This window comes from Helicoverpa armigera, chromosome 2 (genome assembly GCF_030705265.1).
Source record: "Helicoverpa armigera isolate CAAS_96S chromosome 2, ASM3070526v1, whole genome shotgun sequence".
NCBI classification, from domain to species: Eukaryota; Metazoa; Arthropoda; class Insecta; order Lepidoptera; family Noctuidae; genus Helicoverpa; species Helicoverpa armigera.
The window spans coordinates 8613832-8636491 of record NC_087121.1 but is presented as its reverse complement, the minus strand read 5'-3'; the positions used below and the strand labels follow the sequence as shown (position 1 = coordinate 8636491).

General features: G+C 37.0%; 2 protein-coding genes across 2 annotated transcripts; one reads left to right on the top strand and one right to left on the bottom strand.

Annotated features, from left to right (window-relative positions):
- Nucleotides 1–151: 151 nt before the first annotated feature.
- Nucleotides 152–22657, top strand: LOC110371329 (uncharacterized). Its single transcript, XM_064039235.1, has 9 exons — nucleotides 152–533; nucleotides 1224–1376; nucleotides 9898–10662; nucleotides 10941–11052; nucleotides 11871–12013; nucleotides 15813–15959; nucleotides 16244–16499; nucleotides 16967–17157; nucleotides 18521–22657. The coding sequence occupies exons 1-9, from the start codon at nucleotides 381–383 to the stop codon at nucleotides 18602–18604; spliced, it is 2004 nt and encodes a 667-aa protein (XP_063895305.1). The 5' UTR covers nucleotides 152–380; the 3' UTR covers nucleotides 18605–22657.
- Nucleotides 1433–9837, bottom strand: LOC110371409 (phospholipase A2 inhibitor beta). Its single transcript, XM_021327640.3, has 8 exons — nucleotides 9681–9837; nucleotides 9416–9587; nucleotides 8799–8981; nucleotides 6014–6237; nucleotides 4389–4587; nucleotides 3600–3778; nucleotides 2497–2666; nucleotides 1433–1860 (listed from the first exon to the last, which is right to left on the bottom strand). Exons 1-8 carry the CDS (start codon nucleotides 9708–9710, stop codon nucleotides 1584–1586), a joined length of 1434 nt encoding a protein of 477 aa, XP_021183315.1. The 5' UTR covers nucleotides 9711–9837; the 3' UTR covers nucleotides 1433–1583.
- Nucleotides 22658–22660: the final 3 nt, after the last annotated feature.

Here is a 22660-nt window from a genome sequence, read left to right as displayed (position 1 = left end):
TTTCTACAAAGTGCATATACGTCCTCCTATGGTGTAATTACTATTCATTCATTAAATTTTATCAATTATCATATCTACTGCAATAATACTGATAATACAAATCATTTGATAATGTTATCATTTTATCAGTGCGTAAACTAGAACAAACTTTCGTAGCTCACACATACGACGCGTTCATCGCTTCGTAAACAATAGAGATTTTCAATGTGTGTGTAGCTTGTTCGTTCGTTTGGTTGACAATCGCGATGTGATGTATTCTACATCATCGCATGCTGAGTTATATTTTCAACAAAACCTTTTAATTTTTAATTAAGTTACTTGATTAATTTCTAAATGTTTTCTTTCGTTGTGAATACCTTTCTCTGTTTTAATTTCTAAATATGTGTAATTTGCCGCCGAAGTTCCATTCAGTGTGTCGCCTTTGTTTATCATTCTGTGGCGATAATTGCAGTGATGTTAAACTTCCAATTTTCGACCGTGATAAGGATAAATCACGACTTTCCGAGATGATAATGGCAAATTTGTCAATAATGGTAATAATTTTGGTTTATTTCTCGCAATGATTACTTAGAAGGAGGAGTTTTCTCGTGTGAAAGTTTAGCGTAAGCGTATGAGATTGTGGATGCTGATAAGCGCCATTAACTTTCTCGCGGGTGTTGGGTATTTTCGCATTGTGATATCATATTACGGCCCACGCGTCGATTGCTCGGCCGTATGACTAATGTCATTCGTGGAAGTGATATGCGAGCGTGTGGCAGGCGCGCTGTATCAGCGGCCGCGTCGCTGATAACAAAGGAGCGCGGACGGCGGAGACCACCTCGCCTCGCCTCACACCGCCCCGCTCCTGCGCTGGCCCTCGCGCCCTCGCCTCGACTCCTCCACAAATACACTACTCAAACCAATGCTCTCCTTGCAGTGCTTATCCACATTATGCTATGCCCTGCTATTTTGAGATTTCAATATTATCTATATTTAGATTGGTATTTTAAGGCAATCAATCTGCAGGGGGACTGCATCTTCCCATTTTTGTCACAGTGTGCATCCTCCTTGGTGCAGTAAACAACTTGTGGGTTTGTTTAATGTGTTTGTTATCAGATTGCCTCCCATGAGTCATCATCTATGATTACACTTGCAAAAGGTCACTGGCCACATCAACTCTCTTAATGACTGGTGTTGTGAAACTAACATAGGTACATGTCTAATGTTGTGAATAATATTTTTAGGTGTCCCCTGAAGACTTGCTGCCACAAGTTGTGTGTGGGAGCTGTGCACACAAACTTGATGAATTTCACACCTTCAGAGAGTTATCACACAAATCTGAACGGCTTTTGGAACAGTTCGTGCAATATGCCAATTCACTATCTGGTCCAAAAGAGGTGAGTTTAAGTAATTAGATTTATTGTTTACGTTCACAGAAGTAAAATAGCACCAACAGGGTTTTTAAACTTTATTAATAATTTCCAAAAAAATATTTAATACAATTTTTATTTACATGTCTTGGTTACTATCTAAAGATTTATTGACAATTTAATTCTACGGGAGTATAATACATACATTGTAATATTAAGTACTTTTTGTAGTCCTTATGCAAAACTGGAGTCTGAGTTGATGTTGATGTAGCGGATTGGTTGACTTATCTTTTTATTGTAGAAAGCTTTAACTGCATTGACAAGTAGACCAAGAAGCATGCCTAGACAGGCTATCAGTGCCACTGCTAGCATACTCCAAATAACATGTTTAGGCCTCAAGTTTGAAAGGGTGAAATTTCTTTTAGGTGCAGTTGTGGTATCCAATGTAGGGCAGTAGGAGATTGTAATGTTTGTTATGTATGCACCGCTGAATCTCATGGGCGCTGCACAGCTGTAATCAGATAACATATTGTTAATACATTTACACATTTAACTGGATGTGCCTTGTGTAATAAACTTAGAATAGTTTGTTTATGTCATCAATATTATTATATAGCTATCAATTTATGAGCAATCTGTGTTTACAAATAACTTGCGTTATTTAATTGCTAGCCGTTCCTGTGACCTGTTTTTATTAGAAGCATTAGAGTTTTATTATAATCAGTTTATTAATGACCAGAGAGAAGCAATTAATAATCTTGAAAATAGAAGAGAATATTTTTTTTTTCAGATAACTTTACTGTTATTATAAATGAAATATTAAATTCATAATAATGGAATGTCATATATTTCTTGAATGTAATAATACAAAGGAAATAATTTGTAGAGTAAGCAATAAATATAAATAGTCACTTGTAAATGATTAGGTCATGAAATGGTGACCTCATAAGATTTTCAACAGTTTATGAGTTGACAGTTTAGTAGCCATTCATTCTAGAAGCTTAAGTAGTAAATATCAGCTACTAGGAATCAATATGAAAAACAATATTGTTACTGTCAGCGAGGATTGATACACCTTGGCTCCTTATTTAAACTGATTCCTCAAACATTCCCCAAAAATTATAGCAATGTTTGTACAAATACTTACTAAGGAATCTCTCCTATCTGGAACTTAGTTCCTGCTTCCTGCTTAGTGACAATGTTTGCTAGGTCACAGTTGCAAAGCCAGTTGTTTCCAGTCATTCCTAAGATTTCTAATTTGTTCCATGGCATCAGATCAGGTGACAGCTCACTGAGGTAATTGTCGTCTAGGTACACCTGTTTAACAATGCATTATTGTTTATACTATACTGTACATATTTATATATGCACCCTACATATTATTCTGATATCTGTAACTATGCCTAGTCACATTAAAATCCATCTAGCAGTTTGGGCGAGAAACAGCTACAAACATATGTATCCTCAAATATTTTTGCTTTTATATGACAGAATCTAGGAAAGGCCAGCCCCTATCAAGTGTTTAAATGTGCAAAACCAAAGTGAATACAAATTATGTACAAAAACATTTGATTGTATTATGAGTATAAATTTTTTAGGGAAGTCCCAATTAATTTTACAGTAGCAATTGTGTAGTAACTCTGCTAATCAATCTTGTTGAACTGTGACTATCTACATTGTAACAATAGGTACAGTAATTAGATTTGTTAAATTCAATTTGCTACTCTAGTAACAATAATTGGTTAATGTTACAATAGTAAAAATCAATTCAGTGCCAGTTTTAGGATACATGTGGCAATGTATTGATTGATTGTATATCAAAATAAAACACTAAAATGATTAGTAAGCTGACCCCGATCCGCGACTGTCGTGTAAGCACTCAAAAACTGGGGCAAATTGGATTGCATGCATTCTATAATCTGATGATTATGATACTAACTAAAATGTGTATAATACATTTGAATCTGATAAAACATGTTGCCATGAGCTTATAATAGAATATCTGATCAGTCACAATAATAAACGGGTGTCGTCATTCTGAGTAACATTAATCATTGTGCGAAAATACTTAAGTAGGTACATGACTTCAAACTAGATTTGACTCGATAAAAATGTTAGAATACATTATTTTCGCGTTGATAACGCGCAGAATTAGCATCGCGCATACGAAAACTACAGAGAGGTTTTCCCGCTTTGGCGCTACCTCCTATCTAATGTTGGTTGGTAAATGGTTTAGAATGCGTTACTCACTTCCTTCAAGGTCCACTTATCTTTCAATCCACGGAACGCATTATGGCTGATGTATCTCAGGTTTCGGTTATGGCACAGGTGGAGAACCCTCAAGTTCTTGAGTGGGGAGAACGTGCTGCGTTTCACTTCGTCCAAATAATCGTTTTCGCCAACTTCCAATTCGATCAAGTTCGTTAAGCCTGCAAAAAAACTGATACTATTATTATTATGTACTTCCGTATCAGCGCGTACGTAGGCAGGTACAGAATACTATTTAACATAGATAACATCAGGTTTTTTGTTCTTTGGATTGTTTACCCATGTAGGTACTACACTACAGTATCTGGAACTTTAATGAAACTGTCTATACCACTCCATGATGGAGTAAATCGATGTTCTTGAAATAGATACTTTGATAGTTATGAACTTCAGAGTAATAATATGCTCCAGATTAACATCGTTGCCAAATATCGGGTCCAATTCCTACTAAATTAACGGCCCAGTATTATAAGGCACTTAAGTACGGGAATGTAGTGAAATCGTGGTGATTGATTTGGCAATACTGCAGATAAACAGTGTCGTAAAGATTGTCTTTGAGTTTGGTATTTCCCGTGAGCTGATAACAACAGGTTCTCATAGAATGTTATTTCGTAACTACCGTATCCATGACTCACGATCATCATCACTGTGCCGAGTAGTACATATAATATTTGCCGGTTTCTATCAGTGGCTGAACACCAATAAATATAAAATCCGATTATCAATTTGAAACGATATCCCGAATTAAATGAGTAATAAGTTTGTATTTACCTACGAAGCTATCATCATTAAGCTCGACGATGGGATTGTTGTTGAACGTGAGGTACTTGAGGGAGTTACCGACGAGGCTCAGACTCTCCGGCACAGTCACGAATCGGTTGTCTGATAAATCGATCTGTTGTAACTTCGACAACCCTTTGAACGCGTCTAGGGGTATACTATCGATGTCGGTCTTCGCCAAGTCCAAAACCTGTAATTGAACAACAAAAAAGGCGTATTTATAGTGGAAGATAACACAGCGGGAGTCTGCGGCTAACAATAGGGGTGCTTCTCAAGGGCATGGGTATTCTCAAACCTAAAACATATGTGTTACAGTTATAATGATTTTATAATATTTATTCTTTCTTATACATAATTATGTGACACAACCACGATTGGAATGTAATCTTAATCGGAAATACATAATCTCTGTAATGTATGCTTCTCTTTAATTAATTAATGATGGCGAGAGTATGTTATATCGTGAGTAATGCTCATTGTTATTGACTTTGTGAAGTCCCTTCTAGTAATAGACTTTTTAATATTCTCATGACGTCTGAGCTGAGGTTGACACAATACTCGAAGAACTTGTCCCATCGTAAATCAGAATTTTATTGCATCAATAAAAAGCCAGAGTTTGATAACCCCGTTTTTAGGGTTCCGTAGCCAAAATGGCAAAAACGGAACCCTTATAGTTTCGTCATGTCCGTCTGTCCGTCTGTCCGTCTGTCCGTCTGTCACAGCCGATTTACTCGGAAACTATAAGTACTACAGTGATGAAATTTGATGGGAATATGTGTTGTATGAACCGCTACAAAAATATGACACTAAATAGTAAAAAAAAGAATTGGGGGTGGGGCCCCCCATACATGTAACTGAGGGATGAAATTTTTTTTTTCGATGTACATACCCGTGTGGGGTATCAATGGAAAGGTCTTTTAAAATGATATATCTAAAAAACATTTTTCTTAAAGTGAACGGTTTTTGAGATATCAGCTCTCAAAGTCGTAAAAAGTATGTCCCCCCCCCTCTATTTTTATAACTACGGGGTATAAAATTCTAAAAAAAATAGAGGTGATGCATGCTAATTAACTCTTTCAACGATTTTTGGTTTGATCAAAGTATCTCTTATAGTTTTTGAGATAGGTTGATTTAACTGTAATTTACGGAACCCTTCGTGCACGAGTCCGACTCGCACTTGGCCGGTTTTTTTATCAGGTAACTTGCGAATTATCATCAGACACTCATATTATTTAATAATGATGTAGGTGATTATCATGTACTATGATCACTAATCTGGAGATGTTTGTTTACTCCAAAATCGATAAACAGATTGGTGCATTCATGAACTTTGTTTTTGTAGCGATCGATGTTAGTGATAGTGATCCCTGAATAAATGTAGGTCGCCCCATTTCTTGGGTTTCGTAAGTGGCGATTAAAGAATTATGTCAGTTAGATGAGCAGCAGCGCATGTATCAAGTTGCGCAAACTATGTTTCCCTTGAATTTTTGACATTTGAAAAGTAGTTTCCGAGTATAAAGCTGACGGAACTGAGAGCGCTTGTCGCTACGCATTTCTTTTATCAGAGTATTCATTAATTATGAAATCTTGTGTAATATTTAAAATGGAACCGTTACCTGCAAATTGGTAGCACTAGCCAGTGCAAGGATAGTGACGTGGTCGAGTATTTCAATAGGGTTGTTGTTGAGATACAGCCGCGTCAGATTCGGCGTGTACTGGAACAGGTACCGGTCTAGCGAGTGGATGTCATTGTGGCCCAAGTTCAGGGTCTCCAGCGCGATGTTCGCGTATTTACCGTCAAGGTAGCGCCCTTGGAAAATTTCGCTCCTCAAAACCTCTCCTGAAAGAGAAATTCATATTTTTTACTTATCAAGCACATTCAGTAATTCGAAAATTCTTAGTTAGTTTTATAAAGAAGTGCTGTCAGAACGAAATGCATTTGTAGGATTTACGTCAATAGTATTTCCTGCTTTGTATTCATTCTGAAGTTGCATACGGCTTATCCGTCCGCCCACTTTCCTAGTGATTCATAGTTTTCACTGTGCCAGAACTGGTTACATTTTATTCGCTAAGTATTTATTAGTTTTAATAAATACTTCATTTCTATATTAGGATGAATAATGGAGAGAACGCTGCCCAAAGTTCCACCCATGGATAAAGTGATCGTTCTATGAAGCTCGAGCTTAATATAAATCATGACCATACACAAGACTCACACAATACTTTTGTTCTTATTTCAATATTGTATTAATTTCATCTTGAGAATCATAGTGAACGGCATTTGCTTGATTAATTATTGACTAACGAACAGTAATTGCTAAACAACGTACTTCTAATATTAATAGTATATCATGCGCACGTTATTGTTTGAGTTTACTTTCTAACGAGCTACCAAATCGACAGAATATTTTCATAGATCACCTCTACGTACATACACTTTCTTCATGTTTATGTATTTATGTTGATTAGATACTGTATTTTGCGTAAAGACTATTTGCGACTTCTTATTGTGCACATCAATGTTGAGATAAGAGATAATATGGTTATCATAAACTTCGGTTGAGTATATTTCCTATATGTCTATGGTTTGATAGTGTCACTATCGGTTACCTATAGCTATGGGCTATGTGTATCCTTTAGGCGTGGCCTAATTTAAAATTCCATTCGTCGGTTCAATACAAGGAAATCTTAAATTAGAAAATTGTCTCACAAAACTATAATTACGGATCATTGAACCGGGGCCATTGATTGAACTGTCGCTTGCTCGGGGATTAGTTCTGTTGTTATGGTATCGCTAATGATTTTTTTGTCGTCCTGTTTGCACGTCGCAGGTATGTTTCAGTTAGACTTTGTTGTTAATTACTTGTGGATCTGAATGCGATACATGTATAATATTATAATCTAAACAATAGATGAGAATTTGCTTTATTCTCTTAGTAATCTAGAATTGCTTCATATTTATATCGTTAAGATTCAATCTTAGTTATTCAGCATAATTATAATAATTATTTAAATACCTATATTCATGTCAAAATGAAATCATGCGTTCAAAGCCATATACATAATATTGTTCATACTATCTATGGAAGTATTGAGAAGTCTACTTTGATACTTTTGCCAGAGTAACACCGAATATAGCCATACATAGTCGGTCGTATTGTCCAGTTGTGTATCATCTGGAACTGACAACTTAACATGCACTTAGATTTCCGAGAGAACAAAACCCTATACATATTGTCTTAGTCAAGGCTATGGTTGGATGGTGTTTACGACATTTTTGTGAATAAAAGTGTTGCAACCAAGCGTTCTTCGGCGAAACCATATAAATAAATGTACCGCTGCCGATGACTAATATTATGAAAGATGTCGAGTATACGCTCATATCTGTGTAGAACGTTAAAGATTATAAATTATTCTTACTAAATTACCAAAATTATTGCGCTAACTGATTTCACACTCCGTCTTAATGCAATCTGCGCTTAGACACTCAAAATACATATAGATCGGAAAATAAAAAACCTGAATGGGTTTCTAATCTATATGTATTATGTATATCACGCCGCGTTTGAAGGTACATTTAGCAGAATTCATTCACCTTTAGAATGGAAAGTTTGAAATCAAAGACGTAATGGAAACATCTACTCTTCCACACTAATCATCACTAATGTTGTTTACGGATTTATAAGAATAATTTGTTTAAGATTTAGATCATCTTTATTCAGTGTTTGTTTCTCTGTTCCACTTATTTTCGTAAATTAAGAAGACGTGGGCGTTCGGACTCAATACTTAAACCAACGAAGTGATCGGAAAATATGATAAGGCAGCTCTCTTCAAAAAGGCTGTGGATTTTTTTTTGTCAAGAAGACATTAAAATGTATACGGCACTGTTGTTATGTCAAACAATACGGAGCAAGCGATATGCTAAGCACTTGTCGTGAACAGGATACTTCTAATGTCACTTGACTGATTGCAGTAATCAGAGTTCCTCTAAGCATTCAACAGTACATGTATAACATCACGTCTGTTTTGTATAACTTGTATAGCGCTTTTGTGTTTGATTTTCTTGTGAACATAAATATCTGACCCAGATAAGTGTTTTCTGATCAATAATCACGTATAGCATCTCTCGCGTCCGTACGTAATGTATGAGGGTGGTCAGGTCAATAGTAGCTACATATTTAGTAGTCTGTCAGCGCGCCACAACAAGCAGGTTTCTGCCAATATTAATCATAATTTTGGCAAGATTAGTGTTCAAAATATGTAAATTAAAATTTATGTTATTGTTATTAGCATTAATAAATTCGTTTGTTGATTTTTATCTGTCTTGAATATTCTTTCAAGTGCCGCTAGCTGTCTACTTGTAGTGTATGTTTATGAGAACGATAACAATTAAATACTTACCGGATATGTAATTGTTACTTAAGTCCAAGTAGACCAGTCCGTCGATGTTACTGAAAGCATCGTCTTCGATATCGACCACCTCGTTGGACTTGAAGCTGATGGCCACCCTTTTGCCGGGCACCGCGGGCAGTTGCGACACGTTTGATATCGTATTGTTGAAAAATGTTATCAACACATGCCCATCTGGAATGTTACAAGTTACGATTACTCACCTGCTTTCCACTCTTCACTGCTACCGCATGAAAGTTACTCTAAAATCTATTTTAAATACTTCGCATATATCACAGTTCATAGTCATTTTAACACTTCATCAATATTCATAAAAGCTAATCCATTCCACCCACGGTAAACTTCACTGCATCCATTATCTAACGTAGAGCTACGTAACGTATGCACGACTCCAAATTCCGAATTTACTATGAATAATATATTTTAGGTAATACCCAAACTTGATCAGATGTTGATGATCAGCCGATAGTTATTTATAGATAACGCTAGTTTCATTTAGCCCGTTATTAATTGTAGGTGCTGTGATTGTATTGTGGCTATTTGTTTTGTTAACGTCATACTGATAGTGATGATTAATGATTCCTCTCTCTCAGTTCGTATGAATTTACCTTTGTCTACGCTGTTTATTTTTTCCGGCCATTTTTCGGGAATCTCATCAATGTTGCGACGAGAACAGTTAAGAGTTAAAGAATCTTGTATGGTAATATCACATGGAACGTTTTCCGCGTCGGCCTCTTGTGCACGGCTCGATGAAACTAGGACGCATAATATCATTAACACCTACAACAAAGAAACACCATTACTTATATAATCTTTTAGGTACACAAACAACGATCGTCTCTGTTTTGTATCTCGGTCACTTCGGTCACTCACTTTGCATATCGGTTGGAAGAACATTTTCATCGAAATTAGAAAGAGCACTGGAGAACACCTTCGAATCACAATATGTTTTATCTTATCAGTTAGGAGCCGCCTGATATCACGAGTGACATGAAATGAGCGAGCTTCTCATTGGTCGGTGTTTGTTTGTGCTATCGTCCTACTAATAAGGAGCTCCGTTTCATGTTCAAACATTGTCTTTTGTTTTTAGGAGATCCTGAACATAACGGCGGCAAAATTGGAAGAAATAATCAAACCACTGAGCGACAGCGAGTACGAGCACGAATTAAAACACAAATATGCCGAGATCGGCTCTCCGGATTCAACTGAGGAGATGAAGAACTTGGAGAGCCGGCAAGCGGCGGTCACACTACTGCAGATTAAAAATTACGACCCAAGTAAATATGCGGTCAAACAAGAAGAGGAGCCTCATATAATGTTCAACAGCGTGCCGAGTTTACCGCCCTCTGACAGAGCGAGAGAGGTGATGCACTGCAACACCGTCATCGATATTATAAGCAAGGCTGTGGCGGTCGCGCAGCGGGAAAACGAAGAATCTCAGAAGTATCCACCGAACTACACGGGCGTCATCGACAGGACACACGCGAGCGGCGCGGCCGACACCTACGCGCATGAGTACCCCGACGAGCAGTACAGCGTGTACAGCGCGCCGCCACACGCCGCCAGCCCCGCCAGCAACGAAGACCATGACAACAAGGAAATGGACCTCTCTCTATACAGCACAGTCAAGAACGAGCCCGCGGAACAGACCGACCAGCAGGAACAGAACAACTCATACTTCCACACAACACTTACACACAAGCCCAACTTTGTTGACGAGTACAAGCAACACGTTTTTGGACGAAACAAAATGAAGACGTCCAAGGAGAATTCATCGGTGTATGAAGATTGTAGTCGGAGTAGTAGTGGGTCAGACCCGGATAGGCTACAAATGGATATATCTCAGATGTCGCAGGTGAGGCCTTCATAATTTGATGTGTATTAATTTCAGTAGCATGTTTAGAGGAAGGTCAACTAGGTATTCTGCCGTCCACAATAGAAAACGAGAGATAACGAACAAGGTTGGAGTGACGTCATTGTATCCAGCGACATTGAATGATATTTTTGCAACCTGTGTGACCTACAAACGTTGTACTGAACTCGACAAGTTGTGGCTGAGTCTACGATTTTGATTCCTAATCCAAGTTGCGAATTCTGAATTTCGGTAATAATGTTTGTTTATGTACATTACAGGACGACCCTGAGGAGACGCAGTCAGCTAGGTCGACACAGTCTTCGCCACAGCCACCGATGGAACACGAACAGGACAAGGAGTCGCTGTGGCAGGCTCTACACAGGCAAAATGGTGAGCACTAACATTACTTAGAGATAAGGTTGATTGACAGCTCTTAAGATTAGTATCAGATAGATTGTTTCTGCTATGTAGCTATTGAGGAAAATTGAGTCCATATCGCTCTTATTCAGTCCAGAAACTTTTATGACGTGCGATGTTATAATCATGCTGAGCACCTTGTCTCGCAACAACTGCTGCATGCAAAACAAACTGAACTTTATTCTGATCGAGTCAAGTTCAATTTCGCTTGCCTGCTTTCTTGGGATTCTTGATTCAATAGTCGTGATAATAGAGCACCAATTACAATACCTAATTAAAGAAATGAATTCATTAAACCATTGCATTACAATAATAATTATAATGCTGATCAATAGTTTGAAAAAAAAATAATTGTTTTCTCGGCCTTTTACTAATCTCATGTATACCTACTTATTAATTTTTTGGACCAATTAAAGTACCGGTAATAATATGCTCATGGTGACACATCAGGTAATGCAACAAGTATGATCCCATGGCAATGATCTATTCGTCCTATGGCTTCACAAATTTTATTCGTTTACTAGCGGTTCTGCCAGCGGTTTCATCCGCATCCCGTAGGAACCTCTACCTCGATAAATGGGCTGTCTAACATTGTAATCATTTTCCAAATCGGACTAGTAATTCCTAGCAGTTCCTAGTAAGAAAACAAACAAACTCTTCAGCTTTACAGCCTTAAATATTTGTATATAATATAATGATTGTATATAATATATATATGTTAGTTTGAGGTATTTATCTATGGGCCTTAGATTCCTGAGTTAAATAAATAAAAATATTTTTATTGTGTCCAGGTCGCAGCGGGGAAGCAACGCAGTTACTGCGACGGCTGATCAACAGCAAACAGCTTGGTATGACAGTGTCGCCGCTGAGGACGCCCACCGCATCCCCACTCTCCACCGCTATGCAGCAGCCGCTCAACGGCTCTGTTTCACCGGTCAGTACTAACTAATACCTTAAAATTATAAGCCAGAAAAAAATGGTCAATAAGTCGAACTCGGGTATGAAAGGATCCGTACCATTGTCCTATAAAAACCGCCCAAGAGCGCGTTGGGCCACGCTCAGTGTAGGGTCCGTAGTTTCCCGCGTACAGCCCATACCGGATAAGTGGATAGACTAGACGAACTTGGCGGACACACTGCCGTGTGTCTAGATGGGTTATGCATGTTGCGGTCAGACGGACGGACGGACCAACAGACATGGTGAAACTATAAGGGTTCCTATTATACTACGGAACTCTAAGAATCAGGTTTGTTGTATGGTACCCTTGATTACTTATTTCAAATCAAATGTCAAATCTCACAAGGTATATAAAATATGTACATTATGTATTAGGTCTTATTTAGTTACTGTATGCTGAAACTATGGCCTGATTTAATAATATGGAAAATTAAAGTTTATCACACTTATAACCCAATACTTATGTGTGCATAGTATTAGTGTGTTTTAATAAACTAAAATGTTAATTCGCGTGACTCACAAGTTCCTAGATTTTTTCATGTCACGAAATTCGTAGGAAGTGTTTACACACACAGTGAGCTGTGTACTTAGATTTCTACGCAATATAGGTAGTTGTGTAGGTAATTAATAGTAAATCGCAGAAAGATTATTATCATAATACTTAGCACGGGTCGGATTAGGACTTGATAATTACTAATTAGGCTATTAATATGTGGTTCTGAATACATATCTATTCAATCACATTTCCCTAATTAATAGGCGGAATGATAACATTTACGCATTGTGAAAAAAAGGAATAAGCACACTATACAATTCGATATATTAGGTATTATGTACCTATTTATGATATATTTTATCTATATATCTGTCATTCAAGTCTTTCTTATTTGAATGAAATGAAAATAAAATAAAGGAATCTTACGGAAAGTCCATAATAAGTAAGACACATGGTGTATGTTTAAACCAATAATTCTAGATTTATTTGCACTTCATATTGTATGCAATGACCAGTCTTCACCATTTTCTTTCATTTATAGCTGAAGATTTGCTATAAAATTGTATTGTACTTCACGAATAAGGAAATATGTCGGAATCGGAATACGTGTTCCGCATTTGAGTTTAATTTTATTATCATCAGTCATGCACGGAACGTAATGAAACGATATATATTTCGTATCAGTGCCGTCTTCGTTTTTATGTTGATTAGAAACACCTATTTTCCGTAGATAATTATTTTTAACTTGCACCTTTTTGAATATAAAAAAAAAAATGTGTTCTTGTGACCGATAATCTCGAGTTTACTAGTCTAGGAGTTACTTATCACTTACAAGGCTATGACGAATTGAATGATAAAAAAATAAACTTGCCCTTTCTTTAGACGGGTTGTCTTGACGTCATCGAGTAAAAAAACGGCGTAACATTATTGTAATGTAAAATTTGGTTCAATATTTGTGTTGTTATCTGTCCTAGCGGTTTTTTGGCATATTGCCAAGGTCCGGTCGTGTGAACTATCTGGTCATGCGTTTGTTATCTACATATGAGCCGTTATTCCATCTCATGGGAGGGTTAGTTTCCAGACGGCTAGTTTCTACTGAAATTATCACCAGTAATGAGATTTAAATAGTAGAGTGTATTTTGTGCTTCGTCCTTTTTGTTTGCTACAAATCAAAATGGTTTATTATATTCCTTTTTATATACTAAAGCACGTTTAAAAGTTATTTTTCATCTGGTAATAGTTAGCTACTGCCTCGATCGTCTAGCCATCATGCTCTATTGCCAGTAATGATTTAGCTACTATCGTAAGCTCATTCACAAAAATTGCGCCATTACTACCTATGTAGTTATCAATAATTTAGGAAAATACAAGGATTAATCAAAGGATTCATAGAATATTCATAGAATAGATACAGATAGGCAACATGAACACCTGTTTTTAAGCTAGACTACTGTAGATGTAAGAACACAAGTATTTCAGAATACTACACAGATTTAAAAACATGATAACAACTGTTATCAGTATTATTTAATTAGTCATGATACGCTGATAACACTATTATGTTTGATTACCTACTGCACATTGGTTTGTACAGTGTAATAGTACATAAAAGATTAACTATGCTAACTAAACTATGACGCCATATTAAATATTATTAATGACACGATCAAATAATGCGCTATCAAAATTTATTGGTGTAATCAATACGCAATATACAATAGTAACATTAAATGGCTGATTACAATGGCGATAAATGTAAATAGCGTCCTTGACATAGAAATATTTAATTATTTATACTCACAGATCGTAACATGAAATGAGTAAGAAGTTAACTAATATGTTACCAGTAGAATACAAGTTAAGAAGTCTTTAAAAGTTTGAATACGACGACAACAACACAAAAAAAAGATGAATGTGCTATCTGGGTTATTTCCATTCGTTTAATATGTTTGATAAGCTTTCTAATGTTTGAGTTCCATATGTTTATACAAATTCCTAAAATATAACTTTTATTAGGAGGATTAGTACTTGGCAGTATGTTTAGGCTCTCATCATATTTAAGATATCATATTTTTATCTAATAGGGAACTTATCTTCCTTGCGTTACTCAGGATTTAACATTTGCATAAACTGTATTGTTTATAAGAAGCCTAAAGTACAAAAACAATGAAATTGATTTGTAATGTCCCTACATTTAATATGTGAAAACATCAAATGTAACACAACAATAAAACTAACCTTCATGCTATCCTTTAGCAGTTAGACAGGTCTCCAAATGTCCACGATTTAAATTCCAGCAGATTTACGTCTTGTGACAACAGACAATACACAAATAAACCTCTACATCTTACCACATCTTATATTAAAAGTCTGATTTTAATACAAATTAACTGGACAGTAAAGATGTAAAAAAAACTGGAAACGCAATCAAGCAATACTCATTAGCTTCACTCAAAATTTCAAGCCTGCCTGGATCTAAAGCAAAACAATCTAATTGACATCCCAACATTTACCACTTCAACACCATAGAGATTTAATGAAATCTTTTTTTAAATAAAAACTTGAATTATTTCTTAACAAAGGTAAAACTCTCCAACTAACAAAGTGTACTAACCGAAAATGTTTCTTATTACACTTTTAAAAATGTTACTTTTCTTAGCAGTCGGGTAAATATGACTAAATTGCCGTATGTCTATGTCTAATCTCCTAAAGTGTTTACAACTATACTGGGGAATAATACAGGTGAACGCTAATAGCAATAAAGAAGGATGACACGACAGTCATTTCGCTTCTTATTGTCCTTCTGATGTATGTTAATGTTCATAATTTGCTTTACAGTTTTCCTTGTCGTCTTTAAGAAATATAACGATACTAGCAAATAATAATAATTGTTGTAACTGCCAGAAGTTTGGATTGTTGCTGACTGTTATGTTTATTATCAATATCACTCTCCTGTACCTAAGTGATATAATGTTACGTTTTCAGAGATAAGGTGATGCTTGTGAGAAATACACACGCCTCTATCTGTATCTGGGTTTAACCCCTTTTGTTTCAAATGCTTTCCGATAATTCACACGAGTTATCTTTTGCGTCTCTGGACATATATTTACTGTCAGATATACAGATCAAAATGTACATACATACTCCAAACTACCAGTTGCACCAAAGTATTACAATAATACATTGAGGAACAAATTTTTGTTTTATTGAAAAATAGTATTTTTTTCTTACAAAATAATATTTTTCCATACATATTTTATTTTATATATATTGTCCACAGAATGGTGAGTGGCACAGTTCGGGTCGCGGGTCGGGCGTGGCGGGCACGGCGCGAAGAAAACAAAGCTTCCCCGCGCGAGCGCAACCCGTCATGGCTGTCGACGCGCCCGCCACTAACCAGCAGTGGCCTCAAACAGCTTCAGAAAATGTAAGATTTTTAAACAAGTCAATTATGTCATTTTTGTCAGGATATGAAATTGGCTTCATAGTTCTAAATTAACAAGAGCTCTTCGATTCGAGATATTCTTTTATCGTCCTCCGTCTCTAGTCGGTTTTCTCAATGCTGATTATTGCGACAGCCTCTATTGCTGAACAGTCAACGACACAGCCATCTGATTTTTAGAAATTCGCTGCCGAGTTTTATATTTTGTACCATGTATCAAACTTTGCTCTCAAAGTCAAACAACTTATATTTATGTGTTTTGTATACAGCAGGAACCACCGGACGCGTCTGGCGCGGGCGGGGCGGGCGCGGGCCGCGGCGCCGCTCGCGTAGAACTGTCGTGCAGCAACTGCGGCACGCACACAACCACCATCTGGCGACGCGACGCGCGCGGCGAGATGGTGTGCAACGCGTGCGGGTTGTACTTCAAGCTGCACGGAGTCCCGCGCCCCACCGCCATGCGCCGCGACACCATACACACGCGCCGCCGGAGGCCACGGCATGATGCCAAGCATACTAAGAGCAGTGAGTATGCTTCACTATCTGTAGAATTGACATAATTACCTACTTTATGTCAGTATGGTGTGCTTACTTCAAGCAGAATTTGCTATGTCCCACTGCCATGTGTTGCGATACTATACCCCTCTATAAGAGTAGTTGATTAATATAATTCTGTTATGTAAAGTGTCGGACAACGCATGGACTTCTTTGAAATACAGGTTAAATTGGTGTGACTTATTTGGACGCAAAATTTTTCCCTGTCGCATTTTTAAGCACTTTAACAATATTGCTTTATGTGCTTATCTCATTTTGCTTCCAGTACCACGCAATTTTCAACCCCTTATTTCATTAGCTTTTGCGCAGCGCCAATGTTGCGCAGCCTCGACGTTCTAGTGCTAAAGCGCTAACGTTGCATAGATGCGACTTTATCGTCCGTTTTTTTCGGTAACGGGTAACAAAAGAGTAGCTTGACATAAATCCTCTCGTTTCAGAATCCCGTCGCAGCGGCGGCAGCGGCGGAGGCGGCGGCGGCGGCGCGTGCGAGGCGGGCGAGGGCGCGGGCAGCGGCGGCGAGGGCGCGGAGGAGGCGGTGCTGGCGGCGCTGCGGCGCCAGCTGCAGCCGCACCTGCTGGCCGCGCTGCACGCGCACAACACGCGCACCGTGCGCCCGCACACTGACCAGGTACGTACAAAGCCTTATGTAATACTTACCCTTAAGGAACGTTTTCGAATGAGCTGTTGCCTACAAGCGACCGCAGTGCCGCAGCTACACTACTAATTTATAAGTAATCAGCCCCGGATCTAGGGGGGGGCAAGCCGGGGCCCATGCCCCGGGCGGCAAATTCAGGGGGCGGCAAAATCAGGTGGCTGCGTGATTTTAAATCCTACATCACAGATTACCATAATAGTTACCTACAGGGCCGTCTTAACCTATGGTGCAGGGTGTGCGAATAACCCGGCAGCCTCGGTCTCAGAGGCGCCGCGGGGCGCCCCACCACCAGAAAATGTCGATGAAATTACACCCGTTTGATAAGGAAGTTCCACATTGTGTCATAATACTGACAAGCAAAGTTTCTAAAAAAGTCGCCTTCGCTTTGTTTAATTAATCATTTTGATTATTTTTCACTTTTAACATCCTCCAACTAAGTGAAAAAATTCTCGCTCGCTACGCTCGCGACTAAAAGACAATGTACGCGCTCTTTTTCTGATGGTTTATTATTTTTATTAACCGAATCAACGAACACAAATTTTAATGACACTCGCTCTAATCACGGTTTCTTTTTATTTGTACATAATTCCCAGTTTAATTTGTGAGTCTTCAAACAAATAACTAAAAAAATTCGCGCTCGCTTCGCTCGCGGCTACTTGTTGCTTGGCAATGTCCTTAATCAGGTACTTTTGTGTCGTAGGCACAAACAATTTCGCGCTCGCTTCGCTCGCGGCTACTTGTTGCTTGACAATGTACTTAATCAGGTACTTTTGTGTCGTAGGCACAAAAAATTTCGCGCTCGCTTCGCTCGCGCAATATTATACAGACATTCCTTTGGAAAGGTTAACTTCATAAGTCAAATCTAGCAAAAATAACTTTTAGTGTACATTAATCTGTCTCGACTCTCATTACTTAAACCTGGCCAACAGTTTGAGCCTATAATGATTTGAACACTTTTTTATAGTCATTTACCTACCAAAAAAGTTACAATCGTTGGTGAAAATAAACATAAGTAAGGTAAGCGGGGCGGCATTTTTCAGTTTTTGCCCCGCCTAAAATAAATTGAAGATCCGGGGCTGTAAGTAATGACATGAAATCTTTTTCGATCGAAGTGGACCATTTCATGTTCAAAACTTACCTCTATGTACTTTTTATGCCTGAATTTAATGAATGTGAATGTATTTAAATTTTCACCAGTTTCTGATGAATGTCCTCAACCTTTTCTATTTTTCTTTGAGAGCTAGATCCACCTCTGCTCATACTCAACTACACTTCTCGTCAAATTACTTTGCCGCTCTGATTTAGGCCATTTATGTAAAATCACTTTTTGTTGTAGGTGGGTCTGAACGCTCCCGAGTACGACGAGGCGCCGCTGAACCTAGTAGCCAGTCACGTAGCCGCGGCCGAGGAGACGCACTGACTGCCCCTGTGATAGCCTCACTCACACTTCCCACAGAGCATTGCGTGTATCCTGTATCGATCGCTTCTCTTCCACGACTAACTAGTGTTCCCGCGAACGTTTTACACAAGCAGCCTTTTGTAAAACACTCGCCCCAACACTCACTCGAAAAGCAATAAATTTATAGCGTTAAGTATACATGCAATAATAACATTCTTCATATTATATAGTACTAAATATCTATTTAGTGATAGTTCAGGCCAGTGTTTGATGACAATAGAGGGAAAAATATATATTTAAAAATTGTTCATTCCTTTCGTCCGGTCGTCATAGAGCTATAATGAAATGTGAATTATTTTTATAGGAGATCATACATTTTTCATAATCGATTCTCACTTAGCACTTTATTGACGGTTTCGGCTTTTCAAATTAAAAATATATCTAGCGACCGGTTGAACTTTGGAATAGTTATCTACAAGTGCTTTTAAACTAAAACTAAAGCAATAAGTAGGTTGTCGACACGGTAAAGATTACATAAATGTTTATAGAAACGCGTTGGCAAAAAATAGATGCCTTTTAAATCACGTGCCTAATTTTCGTGGTCGACAATCCAGTGTAATTAATATTCAAAGCAAATCGTCTCGAACGTCGATTAACAATATACAAATACTAGGGCATTACGCATTATCACTTCGTGATTTGGTCGCGGGAATCGTTCATTGTATTAGTGCCTATTTAATGTATAGGGAAGAAAATGGTACCATAGTGAATGATATGCGAAAGGGAACTCTGTGTGTACATATTTTCTTAACATGTGATATGTATGATTGTTGGTCATACATGTGAACGCATCGTGCAATTTGTGATGTGGCAGCTCGGAACACTCCAAACATGAGATTAGTTCTAGCGGCCGTATGAAAACTATTCGGGTTTGTTCGTTAAACTTCGTACAGACGCCGATTTCGATCTGTAATAATAAATCTCAAAACGATAATGACACTATATCGGGTTTTATTATAGTAAGCCTTGCCTTAGAATGCTCTCTTTGATATTATTGAAATTATATTTACGGTTACCTATTGCAGGACGCAAGTATTCTTTTAGTTTTAGGTCATATTGTAAATTTTATTATTTACGTAGTAGTTTTAATGCTTGAATTCAGTAAATTATAAGTGTCTAATTTATTTCCCATTTCGGTCAGTATTTACAATGTAAGTATTTTTTTCTGTCGAGTATTTTTTCTTAGTTAAGGTAACGAAATGAGAAGAAGCAATAATGACAAGCAAAACTATTTCTGGAAAATTATTAGCCAGATAATATTGTCAACACAGGGTTGACAAATCAGCTTAGACTTTTGAAATGCTACGAAATTAACTTTATTTGATCTACCTTGCCCTTTTGCATTACATGCTTAAAGTTAGTGATTAACTCCACTAAACCCATCATGATCACTAATCTGTGACAAATACTTAGCATACTTTTCTCATTAACATTATATCAATTATGATGTTGCCTTTAAACATTACTAATAAAACCTGTAACTTTGGCATTATTAAAATAGATTTACATCATAGGTAAAAGTTTATTTTAAGAATTAATTTTTCAATCCATTTATGATTATTGGGCATTTTTGGTTGTTAAGCGTTAGAACAAACCATTTAACAGAAACGTTGTGGCATTATATTGAGTAAATCTACCGGATTCACCTCATAATGGTCAGTGTTATGTGTTTATTTATAACAGAAAGCATTTACGTTATCTGTACCTTGAACTGGGCTGTTATGTTATTGCTTCCATTCGACTTATTTAGCTGTGAACTCTGTCACCGTCCTTTACTTGACGTCTCTACTTAACTTAGTATTAGTTCGTTTAATTATCGAAACCCCACGGGCCAGTAAAATACAGCAGTCTATGAGACATTGTGATAATACTTAGCAAGACAAACTCAGCTGTAGCGTCGCTGAGATCCTGATCGTATTGTGTTGCAGCTAACCTTCAACGTTACGTCAAGCTTATCGTATTTATAAAGCTTTAAAAATTGAGATTATTTATTCATTCTTATTGGGATCACTGTATAGTTGTCGGAGTAGTGTGTACCCTAAGTACCGCGTAGTATTTTGCTTACGTTTATTTCGGAGTAGCAGTCTACCTTGACAATAATGTTTCACTAACTTATGATGAAACTGTAACGTACGTAAATTCTAAAATTGTTTTGCTCTCTACTTAACTATAGCTCTCTGTATGATGATATTAAATTGAAAATCAATATTTATCCATGATAATTTTTGAACTTGATATAGTACCTAGGGTGTGTTTATTTTTCTAAGAGTATATCTTTGATGGAATTTTATCTCGAATATTATTATTTTTTAAATTGGAGCCAGGAATAATGGTTTAAGTCAGTGAATATTAAAATGGATACTTATGTTGATATTTTTTTTCGAATTTGAATTATAATAAAATACCAGTTGTACCTACCAAGTATTGGTTTTGAAATAGGAAAATATACACAATATGCAATTGGATGGTATTATTTATGGAGTGGTTGCTTCAATGCATTACCAGTGGTGATGGAAATACGACGCGGTGTAGGGGTAACGTGTTGCGTCAGTATGAAACCACACAGTGTAGTAGTAGCAATCGCTATGAATTCTCCACGAATATTGCTAATTGCAGTAGTGACACAGTATTATTTTATTGAACTCTACTCTGTACATTTGTGTTAGGTTTATTATTTTTGTATTTTTATAGGTTTTATCTAGATTGACTTCCGAATTTAAATTTGTAATTGTAGTTGTGGGTGGTAGTGTAGTGGAATGTTTGGTTAAATATTCTCACTGGAACATCGTCGTCTCCGAACTGCTAGACCAACTCGTGTCTGTGTCTGGTAGATGAAGCAGAATACAGCTCTAATAGATCTTCCAATTTGGTTATTTATTATTGTTAGGTTAATTTATGGATATATCGGTATTAAGAGTTGATGAACAATGTATATCGTCATTTAGTTACTAACAAACCGGTTGTGTTGTGTGTGCTTACGCTCTAACAAGCATGTGTTTGTGATTTTGTTTTATTATCACGTCTGACAGGGACGCAGACAGTACCAATGTTGTTGTGTATTATTATAATTTATGCTGGAATATGGGCTTCGTATTCATATACTAGGAATTCCATTCGACATTGTATGTAACATCATTTTTCGAAGATTAAAGACTGACAAGAACTCTCATAATGTCTTCTGTTTTGTAATCTCTCTCTATTTCACTCGAATTATTCGAAAAATGTTGATGTAAAAGTATTTTAATTCATTGTGATATCTTTTGTTGGAGAATGTAGATGTGTGTATCCGAAAAGCAATAACATTGTGATAAGTGGTGATGAACATTGTATGTTAAACTGAACACTTAATTCTGAATAATATAGAATGAATATTGTCAATTATATATTGAGCGCGCTGGACGGGTGAGCACGCAGCCAATAAACTTAATGCCTCGAACTAGTTTCGAATAATGTTACGATAGCAATAAATTTGATGAAAGCAATAGACCACATACGGTCACATTAGCCTTATATTTCACATTAAATATACTATACTTATCGTAATTATGATTAAGAAAAAGTGTTGTATTTACCTAGTTACTGCGAGCCCAGTCGTCCAGTGGCAAAACTTTGATACCGATAAGCTCGTCTTTAATGTCAAATTTCAACTCGTTTGATTATAAGCAGATGTAAATTAGTCTGCAGGATGATTTCCTTCGTAAAGACGTATTTATATATTATGATGTAAAGCAATAATTTCCAATATAGAAAGCTTGATGGACCATTTGTTATTGTTGTTGTCAAATTACATAACTGTACGTATTTATAGTAAGTTTCAGCATAAATTATCCGTTTGAGATTGTTTAGTATGAACACGTGGCCGGAATACTCATTGTGAAACATTAGTTATTGTTGTATAGATGATAAATAATGTGACTTACGCAGGGATGGATACTTAAATTATTAAAGTTTTAACTGATATATTGGCTATGTAGTGAGTAGAATATTTTTTTACAAATAAATTATAGCAGCTAACAT